Raw genomic sequence first — 20,264 nt, forward strand, 5'->3', positions numbered from 1 at the left:
GGAAATTGATGCTTTCCGGCCAATTCCAGTTATTGCTTTTATTGGCAGTGTGCAAATCCGAGCAACAAAGCCAACCACGTTTGGGCAATGTTAAGTGGAGCACAGCAGTGCCAAGTAGGGAGGAAATAAATACTTGAAATTGAACACATTTGTTTTTGCCTTTATATACTAAGGAAAATAGATTTTTACACTGTGGGATTCAAACTTAGGCATAAGGGACAAAGCAGTTTCTTCCACAGCTTAGACTTTCCATCTTTTCCACAGAAGAAGTGCTGTTCAGACATAGTCAGGAATTATGCATAAATAAAGGTGACAGTTACAGCTGTTACACATGTATGCATGTGACCTGACAAATGTATTGGATATGGATCCAGTTGTGTATGTGGCTTATGTAATTTTGAAGGCCATGCAAGACCAGATAGCAGAATTATACTTACAGAAATGTAGTAGATAGTATACCTTGTCATACATCTAAAAATACAATAATGTTGTCTCATCCCTTATACATATATTTCTTATCAGTTCCAGTATCTAAAGTGTTATATGTGAGACTGAATATAATGAAAGGTGGAACAACAGTAAAAGGTTATGGAATATCCAGTATTAGAACCCAAGACCATGTGTATGGCAGTCCTACACTTACACCTGTTGTTTTTTATTTCATTGCTATAAACTGCACTGTCACAACAGTAAAAATAGGTTGCATACCCTGTACTAGAACCCAGGACCATCTGTACTCCAGCCTTACACTTACTCCTGCTGCCACAGGATTAGTAACATGACATTCCATAATTTCCTAATCATTCTGTCTGGGTATTTCCTCACCTGGGTAATCTAAACGCCCTGGACCAAAAGCCACAGTAACTAATATTCTGTTCAAATCTTTTATACTCACTTTCTCCACTCCTGGATGTGCCCTATTGGACTCCAAAGACCTGCTATATCCACCTACCTAAACCTGCCTGGGTATTTCCTCACCTGGGTAATCTAAACGCCCTGGAACAAAAGCCACAGTAACTAATATTCTGTTCAAACCTTTTATACTCATAGGTTCATACTAGGCTATCTGCCCTAGGGCATTTATAAGCCTAGCCAGAATGTGTTTGGCTTTCGCCACCCATTTTAAATTTATTTTGCTATGCCCTTTTTTGAGGTTAGTATACTGTGCCTCTGTCTAACAGTGACACAGAAGTGATACCCGGTGTAAACCTACGATCTCCCATCCACTCATCAAGATTCCTCTTGAAGAGAGTCAATGAGGGGCTCTGCCTAACCTGGACTGGGATTTTATTCCAGAGTGAAGGGAGCCTCTGGGTTATGAATCTGTCCCTCCAGCATGTCCTATTTATTTCAGTGCTGAGGTTCAAGTCTCTCGAGCGTAGCTCGATGGGATTTGGATTTTCTGAGGTGCAGCTTGTCCATTAATTCCGGGTTGGACATGGCTTTATACGTCAGGCACAGATCGCCTCTGAACAGGCGGTATGCCACTGAGTAGAGCTGGAGTTTCTTTAACCAGGCAGCATATGGCATCTGTTTGAGCCCTTTGATCCTCTTGGTGAGGTACTTTTGGGGTCTTTCCAGTTGCTGCAGGTGTCTGGTAAGGTACATCCCAAAGGGGCATTGTACTCAATTATGGGCCTGATGAGGGATGAGTAAAGAGGCACGATGACCTCCCTGATCTAGATGTGAATCCCTTCATGATTAGGTGGGCTATATAAAATGTTTTTCTAACCACTTTGGCCACGTGGTTGTCAAATGAGAGATTAATATCAACTTGGGTCCCCAGGTCCCTAATTACTTCTTCTGTACTTAATGGATTACCACCTATGTGGTAATTTGTGGGCACTTTGTTTTTGCCAAAGGGGATGACTATACACTTTTTGGCATTTAGCTTGAGGCCATGGCTCTGGCACCAGTTGTCTGTTTCTATGAGGCCCTTTTGGAGAATGCTTGTGTCGGCTGGAGAGTCGATTATGGCACCCAGTTTGCAGTCATCTGCGAACTTGGTCAGCCACAGTCCTTCCGTGTTGGCCTGTACCTCCGAGAAATATATACCGAACAAGAGAGGTCCCAGGACTGAGCCTTGTGGGACACCACTTGTAACTGGTTTGGAGTCTGACATGGCTCCAGCAATTCTAACCATGTGGGTTCTGTCCTTGAGCCAGTTTGCAATCCATCTAGTGACATAGGGGTTTATATTTAAGCTGGTGAGCTTATCTATAATGCCCGAGTGGGGTATTGTATCGAAGGCTTTTACGAGGTCCAGGTAGGCTGTGTGGACCAACTTCCCCTCGTCAATGGCCTTGGTGACTGTTTAAAAGAAATCAACCAGGTTTAAGAGGCAGGATCTGCCCTTAACAAAGCCGAACTGGGTAGGATCCAGTGTTTGTAGGTCCCCAATATCTTTATTTATGAGATCCATGATGATCCTTTTCATAGCTTTGCAGACCAAGCTAGTCAGGCTTATGGGGCGATAGTTTCCAGGATCCATTGAGGCACCACCTTTATGGAGAGGGACCACTGTTGCTGTACGCCACTCTTTGGGCACATATCCTGTAATAAGTCTGAGATTGAACAGTAGTTTTATGTTTGGGTTTAGCTCTTCTTGGAGTTCATGTAGGACGCAGCCCGGGACACCATCTGGTCCCATTGATGCTGTGTTTTTGCTTTGGAGGGCGGCTCTTACCTGAGCATCTGAGATGTCAGGGGGGCAGCACTCTGCTGGGATAGATATTTGCCCTTTTGGTGGGGGGGGGAGAAGTTTGCGCTGAACCTGTCCGCTAGGATGTTGGCAATGTCTGTGGGTTTGGTGTATTTTTTGTCATTTTGGACTAATTCTGAGCATATCTGGGAATTACCACCCAGGTTCCTAACATAACTAAAGAAAGCCTTGTGATTATCCTTAGTGTCCTGTGCAATTTTTCTCTCGAAGCTGGCCTTAGACAATTTTATGTGTGCCCGTAGTTTTTTGCTAATACTGATCAGTGATGCCTTCCCTTTTTGGGATTTTGCTCTATCATTTAGTAGCTTCCTCCTTCTATTGTATAGTTTGTTTATGGCTGGGGTCCACCAGACAGGACGTCTGCCTTTGGAGGATTGGGTCTTGGTTTTATTTGGGATCGCATGATCCATGCATTCCTGAAGGTGTTCATAGAATGCGTTTATAAAGGATTCTGCGGTCTGGGCGTATTTTCCACAGGCCGGGGCTTTGAAGGATTCCACCTCAGTTTTGAGGAGTGTGAAATTTGCTTTAGAAGTTTTTCACTATGGTTTTCTGGGCAGGGGGTGGGGTCGGGATGTGAATATCCAGTGAGATTAGTTTATGGTCTGATCTTACCAGTGAGGGATACACTTCTGGTCTGGAGCATAGAGTCCCCATGTTGGTGATGATCAGGTCCAGTATGTTTTCCTCTCTTGTGGGAGTGGTAACAAGTTGTTCCATAGCATTTGAGTTTATAAATTCTAGGAACCTTTGGGCTAGGGTGTTGGAGCTAGAATAATGCTCCCAGTCTATGTTTGGGTAGTTGAAGTCGCCCAATATAATGGTGTTTGGAGAGACCTTCATATTTTCCAGTGTTCTCAGGAAGGCCGAGTGGGGTTCCTGGGTTTGGGAGGGTGGTCTGTAGCAGACTATAAACTGGAAGGCAGTTTTACCCACTGTTAGTTGCACATGGATAGTCTCTGATGCTTCGTGCTTTGCCACCAACCTGGAGGTGTGGGTATCTTTGATGAATATCGATACTCCCCTCCTTTTGTGGTTCGGTCCAAGTTTTGGGGCCAAAAGCATGGTATGAGGTATAACCTGGTAGTGCTGGGGTGCTCTCGGGAGCCCTGAACCAGGTTTCTGTTACTGCACAGATATCGATGTTCTCCATGCTAAGGAGAGTTTCGAGTCGTGCATCTTGAGGTTTAGACTTCTGGTGTTAAGTAGCATTACTCTTAGTTTCTTATCCCTTGTGATACCTATGGAGGTGGGTTTGTCTTTTGAGCCTTGCCTAAAAGGCACTATGTGGGTAGCAAGAGCCTTTGCCAATATCTGAAAGCCCAGGGTGACAGGTGCAAGCCGTCCCTAGCGAAGCATCGTGGCTTGTCGAGCATATCATCCCAAGCTGACAGGCATTGGATCCCCTTTGAATGACACCAGTACTTAAGCCAATTGTTGAAATTGATCATCTTGTCTTCATATTGTGGCATCATTCTTGGTGAGGGTAAGATGCTACTCAAGGTCAGGGTCATACCGGCCTGGGCTACATGCTCAGAGAGCTCCTTTATGTCTCTTTTCATGTAGTCCAGGGAGGTACGTCTCAGGTCATTCACACCAGCATGGACAATGACTGAGTCATATTTGTACTTGCCTTGGAGTGACCTGAGTGCTTGTGTTATGTGGCGGATCCTAGCGCCCGACAGGCTGCTCACCGTGACCCTCTCCTTGTTCAGCCTGGTGAGCGGGATGTCAGTGTGCCTGACGATAGAGTCACCTGTTACAAGTGTATCAGGTGTGTTGTTTAGTCTTAAGGGCTGTGACTGTTTGGCACACTGGCTTTGTGAGATATGTGTTGCACGTGTTTTGTTTTGGGGTAGCGGCTGCTTGGGTGTCTGCTTTGGAGGTCTCTGCTGCTTGGCAGATCTTTATTTAGAGCCTCGAGTATGTTTTTGTGTGATTATGTGTTTGGTTTGCTGTCGTGGTAGGTCTATGTGAGACTGGAATTGTAGTGAGTGTGGTTTCCTTCTCCTCCTGACTAGTTATGCCAGTACTGAGTTGAGAGAGCTTAGCCTCCAGTTTGGCTATATGGTTGCATCTCTCACATGTGTTGGAATTTGTTGGGAGGAGGAGTGGGTTGTCTGTGTACATGAGGCAGTTGTAACATTGCCTCAAGATTCCCAGATTCACCAGCTGGACCGGAGAGGAGATTGACAACTGACCTTTGGACATGCTAGAATAATATTGGGAATTCCTTAATAATTGAAAACCAGGGCCAGTGGGGAGTGAGGGTGTAGTGCTTTTAATTTTTAGTGCTGACTTATATAATTGCTTTAGTGAGCAAGTGCCAGGTAACTTAAGTGCAATGTGTTACAGGTAACTTAAATGCAAAAACGACAAACAGTAACTTTCTTTCAAGTGAAACAAGGAAATAAGTACAGTAAGCAATGCAGATATCAATAGTGATCCACAGAAGCGCTGAGAAGCCGCGTATTAGGTGGAATTAGCGTTCCAGGGAAATAACAAGCAAACAAACAACAAGCATATAAACAAAGCTAGATTCAGGAGGCCTGGATCTAGTCTATGCTACAGCAAACAAGGTGTACCAATTTCAGTATGATACAGTTCAAATATTCAGGCACTATAAACCTTTAACCAGAAATTCCCAGCTCAGAAGGGCAGAGTCCAGCCTCTTCTCCCACAACAGTGCAGACCACAAACCTTCTTAATGTAAAATAACTGGCCTGAAGCCCAAGTGCTTAAACCAGAACTAATACACTTTAAGAATAACAGACACTGGGCTCTCAATCAGCAGTTCCCAACTTAGAAGGATGAAAGCTACCTGTCCTGCCACCACAGTGCATGCCACAAACCTTCCTAATGTAAAACAACTGGTCTGAAGCCCAAGTGCTTAATCCAAAAGACTTAGAATGATAGCTACACTTTAATCAAGTTACTACCAAGCAGTAATAAATACAATTGAATACTTTAGAGAATGCCTGGATTAGTGCTCAAGTTACACAAACAAAGCTAGATCCAGCAGGCCCGAATCCAGTCTATGCCACAGCAAACAAGGCGCACCAACTTCAGTAAGAAGCAGTTCAGATATGCATGCACTATAAGCCTTCAACCAGAAATTCCCAGCTCAGAAGGGCAGAGTCCAGCCTCTCCTCCCACAAGAGTGCAGACCACGAACCCTCTTAATGTAAAATAACTGGCCTGAAAGCCCAAGTGCTTAAACCAGAATTAATACACTTTTAGAATAACAGACTCACTTTCTCCACTCCTGGATGTGCCCTATTGGACTCCAAAGACATGCTATATCCACCTACCTAAACCTGCCTGGGTATTTCCTCACCTGGGTAATCTAAACACCCTGGACCAAAAGCCACAGTAACTCATATTGTATGTCACAAAGTGTTTTTGATTTTCTCTCACCTACATTGTGTATATACTAGGCCACTACACTTCCTAGGTGTACTAGATAATCTGCCAGATCTGCCAGCAGCCATACCCCCCTGTCTAACTACTGGTGTACTCCACTGTCTGTCTCTACGATACTGCAGACCCTACCTTTATTGTAATAGCCCTCCAACCTCTCTCTTCTCCATTACTTGCCTTTCCCATTTACTTCCAACAGCTGCAATCTCTTTCCTGGGTAATTATAGACTTTGACCACTAGATGGCAGTCTTTACCCACCTCTAAAGTCACTTAGTTTCTCTTCCCACCTCTTACTTTAAAACATTTACGCTTGTTGTGCTCTTCTCCTTTACTATCTTCTTCTTTAATCCTTTTAAACCTTGTCTATATCTCCTCCCATAGTCCTATAAACCCTCTACCTAGCCCTCCTTCTCCACCTCCACTACTCCTAGGTTACCCCTTAATCTCCCAGGTTTCCCACTCTTTTAATTCCCCACATCCTCAGTATAACTACATCTGCCTTCTCACTTACTGCCTCCTGTTCTTGCCTACTACCTTACTGATTGTTTTTTTCCCTCACTGCTTTCACCTTACTTGTGTCTGCCCCGCTCCGTTCGCCCTGCGGGCTCACTCCGCTCCCCTACCCTACCCCCAATTCCCACCCACCCCAGGTATCCTAGACTTATACCTCACTGAACACTCCCCTTATTTTTCTCAACCTATCACAAACCTCCTCATCACTAGGCCACTCCCCTAGACTTATACCTCACTAAACACTCCCCTTATTTTTCTCAACCTATCACAAAACACCACATCACTAGGCCACTCACCTAACTCTTTCATTACCACCTAGTTCCAATTACCTCTCATTTTAACTACTCCATTACCTATCCTACCCATACTCTGTACTAACTACTTCCAGTATCTACCTCCTATTCAACCTCCATTAATTTCCTTTTGCTTTTCTTTTTTCAAAACCCTACTTAATCGCTTGGAGCATCCTCATTTATTCTTTCTACCACACCTACTCACACAAGCTACTCTCATCTGATATCTACTCACTACCATGTCTCCAACACACAAAACTATTTTCACATACATCCTACTCTTAACTACTGCTATAGCCTCTCTGACCATACCTTACTCAATCACCTTCTTTGAAAATCTTACTCTACATGAACAAAACCTTCATCTCCAACAAACTTTACCTTCTTCTTTTATCCACACCCTCAACCATAGTAACATAACCTGTACCACTAACTATATACTACCAAAATATCACAGAACAACCCATATGACATACTGCACAATCAAAAAGAATTTTAATAACTCTCTCAAGATCCTTAAATTCCTACACTATCCCCAGCATTACCTCCTCCTACACGGGGATATTCATCCAAACCCTGGTTCCAATACTAACAATAAGAATAACCATGATAATGTACCTTTACCTAAACCTTCTTCATTAACTAAAGCACCTAACTCCCTTCTGATAGCTCACCTTAATATTAGAAGTATTAACAAGAAAATACACCACCTGCATGCACTCCTGGACTTGCACTCATTTGATATTCTATGTCTTACAGAAGCCTGGCTAAAACCTTCTACTCAAGACAGGAAATTACTCCTCCAGGCTATAACATCCTTAAATGTGAGCGCAAAACCAAAAAAGGCGGTGGTATAGCCATTATCTATAAATCTAATCTCCAAGTATCCCTCTATAGTGATCTTCCATCACTAGACACCAAATCTGAAATATTGTCTACTAAACTCCAAATTAACAACACCAAATCTATCTACCTAATTTGTATGTATCTTCCCCCTGGAAACAATACTAATACTCTTGAAAACTTACTTAATTTCCTCTCTACCGAACTACCCCAGGAAACCATTGTACTTGCTGACTTCAACATAGACTGGTTAACTTGTACTTCCCAGAACCCTACTAACCACATAAATCTCTATGGATTCTCTCAATTAATAACCACTCTGACTAGAATCCACAAACCTAACAGGAAAGAATCTACTCTTGACTGGATCCTTATTAATAACCACCCTAGCAATTATACTCCAGGAACCCTTCCTGATAATATTAGTGACCATATGCTTACTTACATTACTAGACAAAGATTTCATATTCCAACTACTCATAAACTCAAAACTTCCCGCTCAAAAAAATTCTTTAATCCTGATAGTTTCCTGAATGAATTGCAAGCATGTGACTGGTCACCACTGACCCATCTTGAACTTGATGAGGCTGTGACCTACTTCAACACTAACTTTCTTCAAATCCTAGAGTATCACGCACCTTATCGCTCTACTAGGATAAGAACCAAATCTGCCCCATGGCTAACAAAACAAACTAAGCAAAAAATGATCCTTAGAAACAAAATATGGGCTAAATGGAGAGCTACCAAATGTCCATCTGATCACCTCCTCTTTAAACAGTTAAGAAATGCCACCAAGAAAGATACTCTTAGAGACAAAAAAGACTTCTATCTTCACCTCCAACAAACCAGTCAACAAACTCCACAAAAATTCTGGTCAGGGATAAACAAACTTCTTCAACCAGGACATTCGACTACTCCTGCCCCATTAGGCTTCAACCACAATAATTCCAACCAGATCCCTGATGCCTTTAATAAATATTTTACAGAAGCCATTCAAACCCTAGCCAATTCTTTACCTCCATCTACTGCTTCCCCACCAAATACCTCCAAAACTTCATCTCATACCTTTCATATACAACCTGTTCCTACATCTCTTATTCATAAGCTACTTAAGAAACTGAAACCTTGCACCCCATCTGCCGACCGACTCCCATCTGAATACCTACAAATTGCTGCAAATGCTATAGACTACCCCATATCTATACTTATTAACAGGACTATCTCTGAAGGCAAAATCCCTACCATATGGAAAGTATCTCACATAATCCCTCTACATAAAGGTGGATCTTCTATTGAGCTTTCTAACTTTTGCCCTATTGCCTTACTCTCCCCATTAGCTAAGATAATGGAAAAATGTATTCACAAACAACTACTCAACCACCTACTACAAAATAACTTACTAGCCAACTGTCAACATGGCTTCAGACCATTCCACAGCACAACGACTGCCCTTTTATCCCTCACTGACTCTGTAAATAAAAATCGTAACAAACTCCTTTTCCTCTGCACTATTTATAGACCTGTCAAAAGCCTTTGATATGGTTAACCATAACTTACTTCTTGACAAACTAAAATACCATTCTCTTGATCCACAAGCATTACAATGGTTTAGGTGTTATCGTCAAAACAGGCAGCAAGCAGTGCTTTGGGATAACAATCTGTCTTCATTACTCCCAATAAATATTGGAGTCCCGCAAGGCTCAATCTTAGGTCCCCTTCTTTTTTCCTTATTTATTAATGACCTACACTTGAACATACCTCAAGCCACCTGCAATTCAATATGCAGATGACTCGACCTTAATCTGTACTGCTAAGAACGTAGCCTCCCTTCAGTCCCTCACCCAAACTGTTTTCCAAAATGTTGAAAAATGGTTTATGCAACATTGCCTCCTCCTTAATCCCAAAAAAACAAAACTACTACTCTTTACTCCAACTCATAAATCATCCACACCATTCTTCGCCATAACCTCTAACAATGCTACCAACATAACCCCAGATACTACCACCCGCCTACTAAGTGTTACAATTGACAATCATCTTAATTATGATGACCATATTAACGCCACCATAAATTCTGTTAACAAAAAACTTGGTACTCTCTATAGAATTAAACCCTTCCTTACCCCCTCAGCCAGGAAAACCATTGCCCAGACCCACCTCATCTCTACCCTTTTCTATGCCTCTGCTATATATACTAACCTATCAAAAAACATCACCAAACTTTCTACCTGTTACAATAGCATAGCTAGATTCATTACATGTACTCCCTTCAAAACTCACCACTGTCTTAACCTCAAACAACTAGGATGGCTAGAATTGCATAACCACATACTCTGTCAACAGTTACTCATCACTCAAAAGATCCTATACCAACCCAATGATACCCCTATCCTCACTAATCTGATTTCACCTTATAAAAATCTAGCTACACTACATTCTGCTAATAAACTCCTGGTCTCCTTGATTAAATCTAAGAACAAAGCTGGCGACTCACTGTTCTCAAACACTATAGGTAAAAACTGAAATCAGCTCCCTCCTGAACTTTCTAACCTAGCTTCTACTTCTCTATTCAAAAAACATATTAAAGAACATCTTAAAACTCAGTGGCTTTGTCCTTGTGCTAACCCAGACTGAAATCTTTTCCCCTCCTACTCATACCCCTTTCCCCACTCCCCTAACTTAGGCCTCCAACCTAGGCCTCTAAATCTTGTTACTTTTTTTTCATAGTAAGAGGATAAATTATAAATACTTTACTCTGTTGTGCAATACCTGTTTTGTTTTACTTAGTTTAACTTTTAGCATAATGTCTATCCTATAATTTTATTACTATATTATTTCTTTTAACCAATGCCACCACTGTACTGTTTTCATACATGTCTTTGTTATATGTTGTTAACTTTGTTTACTGTTCATGCTGGAGCTTTTCTCCCCGGGCCTCTACTGAAAATGGACAAATATCCAGTTAGACTAGTCCGGTCAACAAATGTAAAATAAAAATAAAAAATAAAAATTCTTAAGGTCTCCGTGTTAACTACCATGCAACGTCACTTAGGGTGTTTGTGCGGTGCCCAACAAAATTAATTGAATGTATCCAGTTTCAATTATTGGCTGTCTGAGTCCTGTCTGCAGGTGTTCAACTACTGCAGCTGTTGGGAAACCGTGCTAATTACCGCGGAAAGCTGGTACGTGCAGTTGCACAATGGAAAACAAAAACTGCAACAATGTATTGTTTTTGACTTTTGTCCTTTTACAGACACTGTTTGCAGATGTCCTGCAGGTGTTCTGTCTGATTCCGAGGTGGGCCAGTAGTCTAGTTTGTGCACTACTGCGCTTTGTGCAAATGAAATCAGCACAGCCAAACCTGACATTCATTTTTCTCAGTTTCTTATATTTGTGCTAAGATGCACATTGGGCAAACACTACCCCCACAAAAAAAGGGAAAAACAAAAAAAGGGAAAAGTAGTTGAAATGAAGAAAAGCAATCTATGACGTACACACTACAAAATGTTAGTACACATGAAATAGTTCTACTTAGCTCTGGATTTGAATTTTCATTCCAATGAACCTTCAGAACACAGTAAGGGTGTCTTATTTCTCTTTGCCACACAAACACTTTTGGAGGAAGGGACTGAAATCATTCCGTATACAACCAACTGCAACATCATCTACAGTAATATGAAACCATATCACAGTTATTTATACATTTATTAATTCTGGATGTAGCGCACTGAGTGATCAAACAAGCAGTTATGATTATTGCTTGCAAATAAGCAGCTCTGTCTCACCTCTCTGTGTTTGTTGCTCATTCTTCTCTTATCTGACTAATAATCTGAGACATGCAGTCTGTAAGCCATTATATATCATTGCCCTTAAAATATATGAGGATATTAAATGGCAATAATATGATATGGAGTTGCCAAGAAATGAAGGAGATGTTGCATGTTAATAAACAGAACCTGTGAATTGTGGGCTGCTTACTTACATTTACAACCTTGACAAAATTACATCTAACACTTTGAAAGTCTAACTCTGACACACCACCTGGATGTAGGGCAGGCTGCATTGCTGTTGTGTTTTCCTTCTCCCTACCAGTTATCACTGATGATTGCAATCCATTAAAAACAAACACATAGGGAGTGTCTGCATTATGTTTACATCTACAACATGGCACCAAGTGTTTGGGATTCAGCAATTCTAATGAGTTCACACCTATTTGCCTTCACCAAGTTGATAGTCCTGAATCTACACCATAAGTACACCACCTGCAGTAACAGAAGCCTGGTTTAAGGCTCCAGAGAGCACCCCAGCACTACTAGGCTATAACTCATACCATACTTTTTGGCCACAGAACCAGGACCGAAACACAAAAGGTGGGGGTGTATCCATATTCATCAAGGGTACCCACAACTCCAGGTTAGTGGTGCAGCATAATGCCTCAGAGATCATCCATGTGCAACTAACAATGGGCAAAACTGCAATTCAAATTGTAGCTTTCCACAGATCACCCACCATGACCCAGGACCACCATTCCACGTTTCTGGAGACACTGGAAAATATGAAGGTCCTACCAAATGCCCTAATATTGCGTGATTTCAATTACCCAAACATTAACAGGGAGAACTACTTAAGTAATAACTCCCTTGCTCAACGCTTCCTAGAATTTATAAACTCGAATGCCCTGGATCAATTGGTCAACACCCACACCAGAGGTGACAACATATTGGACCTGGTCAGCACCAACATGGCCAACCGGTGTTCTACACTGGAGGTCACCCCCTTGCTGGTTAGATCAGACCATAGACTAATCACTCTGGATATCCACATTCCGCCCCACCCCCAATCAAGGAAACCACCGTGAAAAACGTTTCAAAAGCAAACTTCACGTTACTTAAGACAGAGTTGGAAAGGTTCACAGCCCCCCTGCTAAAGGACAATGCTGTACAAGCTGCTGAATCCCTTACAAAGGCACTCTATGAGCACCTGAAAGAATGCATGGATTGTCCTATCCCAAGCAAAACCAAGACTCACTCCTCCAAGAAAAGGAAACCAGTCTGGTGGACTCCTGCCGTAAAGAAACAATACAATAGAAGGAGGAAACTAGTACAGAAAAGAGTAAAATCCCAAGAAGGAAAGACATCCCTGATCAGTATCAGCAAGAAACTACGATCCCTCATAAAATCATCCAAGGCTAGCTTCGAAATAAAAATTGCCAAGGACTCCAAAGATAAATACAAAGCGTTCTTTAGCTATGCCAAGAACCAAAGTGGAAACTCTCAGATGAGTTAGTGCAGAATGACACAAAATACAGTGAACTGACTGATCTTGCCAACAATCTGGCAGACAGGTTTAGTACAAACTTCACCCCCCTCTTACCCCCTAAAGGGCCCATAACCATACCAGAAGAATGTACAGCCCCGGCAATCACTGACACACAGGTTAAAACAGCCTTATCCAAAGCCAAAAACACAGCTTCAATGGGACCGGATGGTGTCCCAGGCTGTGTCTTACACGAACTCCAAAATGAATTAACCCCCTCACCTAAACACACTGTTCAAACTCAGCATCTCTACAGGCTACGCACCCATAGAGTGGTGCACAGCAACAGTTATCCCGCTCCACAAAGGTGGAGCCACAATGGACCCAGTGAACTATCACCATATAAGCCTGACTAGCCTGGTCTGCAAGGCTATGGAGCACATCATCATGGAACTCATTAACAGAGACATTGGGAACCTCCAAAGATTGGACCCTACCCAGTTTGGCTTTGTTAAGGGCTGTTCATGCCTCCTAAACCTGGTGGACTTCTTTGAGACAGTTACCAAGGCTTTAGACAAGGGAAAGGAGGTACACACAGCCTACCTAGCCCTCGCAAAGGCTTTCAACACCATTCCCCATTCTGGTATTATAGACAAGCTCACCAGCCTGAACAAAAACCCCTACATCACGAGATGGATTGACAATTGGCTCACGGATAGAACCCACATGGTGAGAGTTGCATGCTCTAGGTCCGACTCTAAACCAGTTACAAGTGGTGTTCCCCAGGGCTCAGTCCTGGGACCCCTCCTGTGCGGTATATACTTCTCAGAGGTACAGGCAAGCACAGGAGGACTATGGCTGACCAAGTTCGCAAACGACTGCAAACTGGGGGCCATAATTGACTCTCCGGCTGATACAGACATCTTCCAGGAGGGTCTCACTGAGATGGATACCTGGTGTCAAAATCATGGCCTCAAGCTAAATGCCAATAAGTGCATAGTCATCCCCTTTGGAAAAAACAAAGTACCCGTGAACTACCACATATGTGGTAGTCCCCTAAATACAGAAAATGTAATAAGGGATCTGGGGACCCACGTAGATAGTAATCTCTCCTTTGATAATCATATTGCCAAGATGGTTAGAAAATCCATCTATGTGGTCCACCTAATCACAAAAGGGTATGCATCTAGAACAAAATAGGTTATTCTGCCTCTGTACTCATCACTCATCAGACCCATCATAGAGTACAACGCCCCATTTGGGATGTACCTTACAAGACACTTGCAACAGCTGGAAAGACCACAGAAGTACCTCACCAAGAGGATTACTGGCCTCAAACAGATGTTCTATGCAGCCTGACTGAAGAAACTCCAGCTGTACTCGGTTGCATACCACTTACTCAGAGGTGATCTCTGCCTGACATACAAGGCCATGTCCAACCCAGAATTGATGGACATGCTCCACCTAAAAAAAGCCAAATCCCCGAGAGCCACATGCTCTAGGGATCTAAACCTTACCACAATGATAAATAGGACTTGCTGGAGGGATAGATTCCTGTCCCAGAGACTCCCCATGCTTTGGAACAGGATTCCAATCTACAGTAGGCAGAGCCCCTCACTAACACTCTTCAAGAGAAACCTTGACGAGTGGATGGGAAACAGAAAATTTACCCCGGGGATCACTGCAGTGGCTCTGCTGGACAGAGGCACAGGGAACTAATGGTTCTGCTGGACAGACGCACAGGGAACTAATCTAAGGGGGTGGCGAAAGCCGATACATTCTGGCTAGGCTTATAGATGCCCTCAGGCAGATAGCCTAGTACTTACCTATGAAACTATGGACCTATAAAAAGGCAACTGTGTAGCTAGAGAAACTGAAGGTGAGGAGACTTGTTTATGTGAAGAACACAGAAAATACACTATTACTTTGGGATTATTGAACTTGAGAAGGTATGCTTGCATTTTTCAGTTTTATATTGCACATGCTGAAGTATAACTAAGAAAAACCTGTTCAATAGTTTTATATACAGTGGATATAAAAAGTTTACACACCCCTGTTAAAATGTCAGGTTTTTGTGATATAAAAAAATGAGACTACAATAAATAATTTCAAAACTTTTCCCACCTTTACTGTGACCTATAACCTGTTCAATTCAATTGAAAAATAAATCTGTTAGGAGAAAAATAGAAAAAATAAAAAATGTACAATATGCTGGTTGAGTAAGTGTGCACTACAATACTTTGTTGAAGTACTTTTGATTTAATTACAGCATTCAGTCTTCTTGGGTAGGTGCCTATCAGTGTGGCACATCTTGACTTGGCAATATTTGCCTACTCTTCCTTGCAAAAGCACTCCAAATCTGTCAGATTGCAAGGGCATCTCTTGTGCACAGCCCTCTTCAGGTCACCCCACAGATTTTCTATTGGATTTACATCTGGACTCTGGCTGGGCCTTTCCAAAACTTTAATTTTCTTCTGGTGAAGCCATTCTTTTGTTGATTTGGATGTATGCTTGAGGTCATTGTCATGTTGAAAGGTGAAAATCCTTTTCATCTTCATCTTTCTAGCAGACACCTGAAGGTTTTGGGCCGAAAGTGACTGGTATTTGGAACTGTTCATAATTCCATCCACCTTGAGTAAAGGCACAGCTCCAGCTGAAGAAAAACAACCCCAAAGCATGGTACTGCCACCACCATGCTTCACCGTGGGGATGGTGTTCTTTTGATGATGCAAAGTATTGTTTTTGCGTCAAATGTACCTTTTGGAATTGTGGCCAAAAAGTTCAAACTTGGTCTCACCAGACCATAACACATTTTCCCATATACATTTTTGAGACTTCATGTATTGTTTTGCAAATTTTAGCTCGGCCTGGATGTTCTTCTGTGTAAGAAAAGGCTTCTGTCTTGCAACCCTACCCCATAGTCCAGACGTATGGAGAATAAGGAAGATTGTTGTCACATGTAGTACACAACCAGTACTTGCCAGAAATTGCTGCAGCTCCTTCAGTGTTGCTGTAGGTTTCTTGGCAGCCTCCCTGACCAGTTTTCATATTGTCTTTTTATACATTTTGGAGGGATGTCCAGTACTTTGCAATTTCACTGTTGTCCCATATTTTCTCCACTTTTTGATGACTGTCTTCACTGTGTTCCATGGTATATCCAATGCTGTGGAAATTTTTTTGTACTCTTCTCCTGACTGATACCTTTCAACAATGAGATCCCTTTGATGCTTAGTAAGCTCTCTGTGAACCATGGCTTTTGCTGTAGCAGGCAACTGAGTAAATGTCAGACAAATCGTACTAGGACAGCTGAACTTTATTTGGGGTTAATCAGAGTCTCTTTAATTGATGGCAGGTGCATACACAAGAAGACCGAATGCTCTAATTAAATCAAAAGGTGCTTCAACAAAGTATTAGTTTAAGGATGTGCACACACAACAAAGTATTAGTTTAAAGGTGTGCATACTTATGCAACCAATGTATTGTATGTTTTTTTTATATTTTTTATATTATTTCCCTAACAGATTTGTTTGTTTTTCATTTGAATCATACAGATTATAGGCCACATTACAGGTGGGAAATGTTTTGAAATGATTTATTTTGGTCTCATTTTTTTATATCACAAAAACCTGGCATTTTAACAGGGGTAAGCAAACTTTTTATATCCATTTTGTGTGTGTGTGTGTGTGTGTGTGTGTGTGTGTGTGTGTGTGTGTGTGTGTGTGTGTGTGTGTGTATATATATATATATATATATATATATATATATATATATATATATATATATATATATATATATATATATATATATATATATATATATATATTTTTTTTTTTTTTTGATTAGCAAATGTTACACTTTTATGTGTATGCATTAGATAGAAGTGTACTGATGGCATGGGCGTATTTGTCAGAGCATTTCACAAGTATACATGTTTGGCAGTACCTTAAAATGGAATGTTCTGTGTTAAATCTGTAGACATGTTTCAGGGAAAGTTCATTTGATATCACTTTTAGCATTTAAAATATGGTTTGTTAGCAAAATGTGTCATTTATCTGTTCTTTTCGGGGGTGGGGAAGCAAAGCTGCATTTCTGTTATGGCACAAACAAGGATATGTTGCTGTAGTTACTCTCATTTATTTGCCTCTAGCCTGTTATTCATATTTCAAATCTCTAGACTGTTTTATGTTTCTCTAGTGGGTAATACTGAAATGCTACCATTTCTGCTTCATCTGAGTACAGTTATTTTGTAGCTATGTGACAGTTATGGGTATTGTCCTTCTGTTGTCTTTTAGGACACCTAGGAATATGGCACCCTGGCATCTCAATCCCTGAAAACTTACTTACACTACCACGTAACAACATATAAGGATATGCCGGTCATTCATATTATCAGACAATACGCTCCAGGTTCAACACTTACCTTGTAAATCCAGCAGTTGCAACAGTTTTACTTCACGTCCGACTCTGTCTGATGCAAGAAGCACACAGCCAATACATGGTAAAGGCTTTAAGAGTTGCTTGGCATCCATGTTTCTATATGTATATGCATAGGAGGAAGGTTTTAGGCTTTCAGGAGGCGAGTGGGTGTGCTATGCATTGTCTCTTAGCCAATGTGAGAGTATATTGAGCACACCTACATCTACCTACACCCACAGCAGCTGCTGCTTCCTCCTCTGACTCCTCACCTGCGTGTGGCTGTGGTGACCTTGCCATTGGTGGTGGGATGTCTGCCCCTTCCCCTTGTTGATCCTGCTGTTTTCTCACGATGATGTTGTGTAGCATGGAACATACTGTTAATATTTCAGTACATGCCAATGGAGTGTACTGCAGGGCTGCCCCAGATGTATCTAGGCAATGGAACCGTAACTTAAGCACCCCAAACACACTCTCTGTATTTCTGGTTTGATGCTGGTTTCCTATTTTTTGGGAGTGTAATGAGTGGCATACTTTAGGTATTCCCTGCAGACCACTCTGGCAGAGATGCTAGGTGAGCAGATTGGATTGACTTGGGAGATGATTTTTTTTAAGTTATGACACAGAATTGGAATTTCCTAGACATAGTAAAGCCTTGATGAGTCTAATTATGGTGGCTACCAAAAGAAAAGCAATTACTAGTAAATGGAAATCAAAGTCTAGACCAACTTTATTAGAAGTAGTGAATATAATAACAGAGATAAAACAACTGGAACTGGGATCTTTACATAAGGGAGGCAGCAAACTATATAGGAAAAATGGGAATTTTGGGAACAATATATGCAGTGCAGGAATGAGGATTAAGAGGCAGGATTTGAATGAGCCATATAATGTTTAAGTGACAATAACTGAATAGATTATAAGTGATGTATAATGTTTGCATCTATAGTTGTTTCATGGTGTCTGTGATGTATACTGTTTGCAACAAAAGTGGTGAAATGTTGTTTGTTTTTCATTTGTATAAATGTAAGATTGTTTATGTCACGTGAAAATTTAATAAAGATGTTTGTTAGGAAAAAAAAGTGAACTACCATGTGGCTTTGCAGCGGTGTAAAGACACCATGTAGGCTTTATTGAATCTGGCCGATACACACACACACACATACACACACACAGACACACACACACACACACACACACACACACACACACACACACACATACATACATATATATATATATATATATATATATATATATATATATTTTTTTTTTTTGCAAAATACAAAATGACATAAGCATAAATTTGTCTCTATTTTACAATTCAGTTTCATAAACATTATGAAAATGTTTAAAATTTTCCAGATCCTAACTTTATGAAAATGGAACTGTATGAATTTTTTCTCTTAATTTTCTTCATATTCTGCAATATTTTCTGTAATAGTTGAACAATAATTTAAGGCATCTGAAATGATCACTCCATCAGATTATTTTCTATAGCTAATGCACATTAATCAATGCAAACAGTGTCTACGCTTTGAGTTAATCAGTCTATAGTACATAAATTCATTTTTCTCTCAGTATAAGCTGCCAAATGACATAATAAAATAAAACTTTTGATTTTTCTCCAAAGAACTAGATAGACATAGCATGTTTATAGCTACTCATGTAATATGCATGCTTGCTGCATTTCTATTACACATACACTGAGAACCTGAAGTTCCACGAGGATTTATATTTGTTTCTCTGTTAGAATTTTTCTATTTAAAAATTTCTTCTTTGGGATATATATTGCTGTTTCAGGATACTTCTAATTTGTTATTATATTTTTATCACATTCAGAGAAACATTATACATCAAAGCACTATTTAATGTAATATTTACTTGTTTTAGGCAGTAGGAACTGAAAATAACATACCTAGTAGAAGGAGGAGATGTTAATGAACGTCGTCCAAGGGTCACCTGGTTAATATTGTAGTAACCAGGACTATCAAGATCAGCCAATGAGAAGTTTGGACCAGATGCTGTAGCAACAGGTGCTGAAAGAAATAAAACAAAGTAAATTAACAAGATATAAACAGGATATATTATCATCTTTCCAAGGTCTCCATAACCATCAGCACTGTTTCATTCCTTTTTACAGGTAAATCATATTTTTCAATTGTCTCTGTCACTGGTCCTTATTTTTCATCTCACAATTTTCATTTTTTAACCACTGAACAATAATAATCACAATCAAAGAGAAACTACTATATCCCACCGATGCATAACATGCAGACAACAAAATAAGACCTTCATTGAATACTATCAAATATTTACATTATTGCAGAATATTCTCACATGTTTTACAAGTCAAAACTTTGTATAACACTGTCTCTATACCTTTACTGACTTATTGTTTAGTAATAACTATAAAGGGAGCTTAAGTAAACACTGACAAGTGTCTTTGTTCCAGGGCAGATAATGTGGTGCTCCATAAATGCATACATTGCTCTAATAATCTAGTCTTTTTAAAAGTTAACACTTCCCAATTATAAGCATCCCAGCAGCCAGTCACCCTGCTGCTTGATCACTGTAGTTCATTCTCCTCAATATTCTAAGGAAATGCACAGCATTTCACAATAACCATCTAACCATAACAGAGATATGAAGTAACTATCTCTTCTTTATATGTCATATTGGCCTTACTTTATATCAGATGAACTTTGTCACATGCCCAAAACTTACGGTTACTGTCTGCTACAAGTGTACCATAACTTCATACTGCAAGTATCATCATTTGTGAAAGCTAGCCTCATGCCAT

General features: G+C 40.7%; 1 protein-coding gene across 2 annotated transcripts in view; it reads right to left on the bottom strand.

Moving 5' to 3' along the window:
- Positions 1 to 20,264, bottom strand: part of LOC122812269 (nuclear factor 1 X-type-like) — a 2,275,854-nt gene that overhangs the window by 1,163,279 nt on the left and 1,092,311 nt on the right. For both annotated transcript variants that reach the window (XM_044084667.1, XM_044084666.1), the window contains exon 4: positions 19,380 to 19,500. In XM_044084667.1, coding sequence (XP_043940602.1) covers positions 19,380 to 19,500 — 121 coding nt within the window. The remainder of the gene's footprint in view (positions 1 to 19,379; positions 19,501 to 20,264) is intronic.

The sequence above is a fragment of the Protopterus annectens genome, chromosome 9.part0, assembly GCF_019279795.1.
Source record: "Protopterus annectens isolate FY-2018-M chromosome 9.part0, PAN1.0, whole genome shotgun sequence".
Lineage (NCBI taxonomy): Eukaryota > Metazoa > Chordata > Ceratodontiformes > Protopteridae > Protopterus > Protopterus annectens.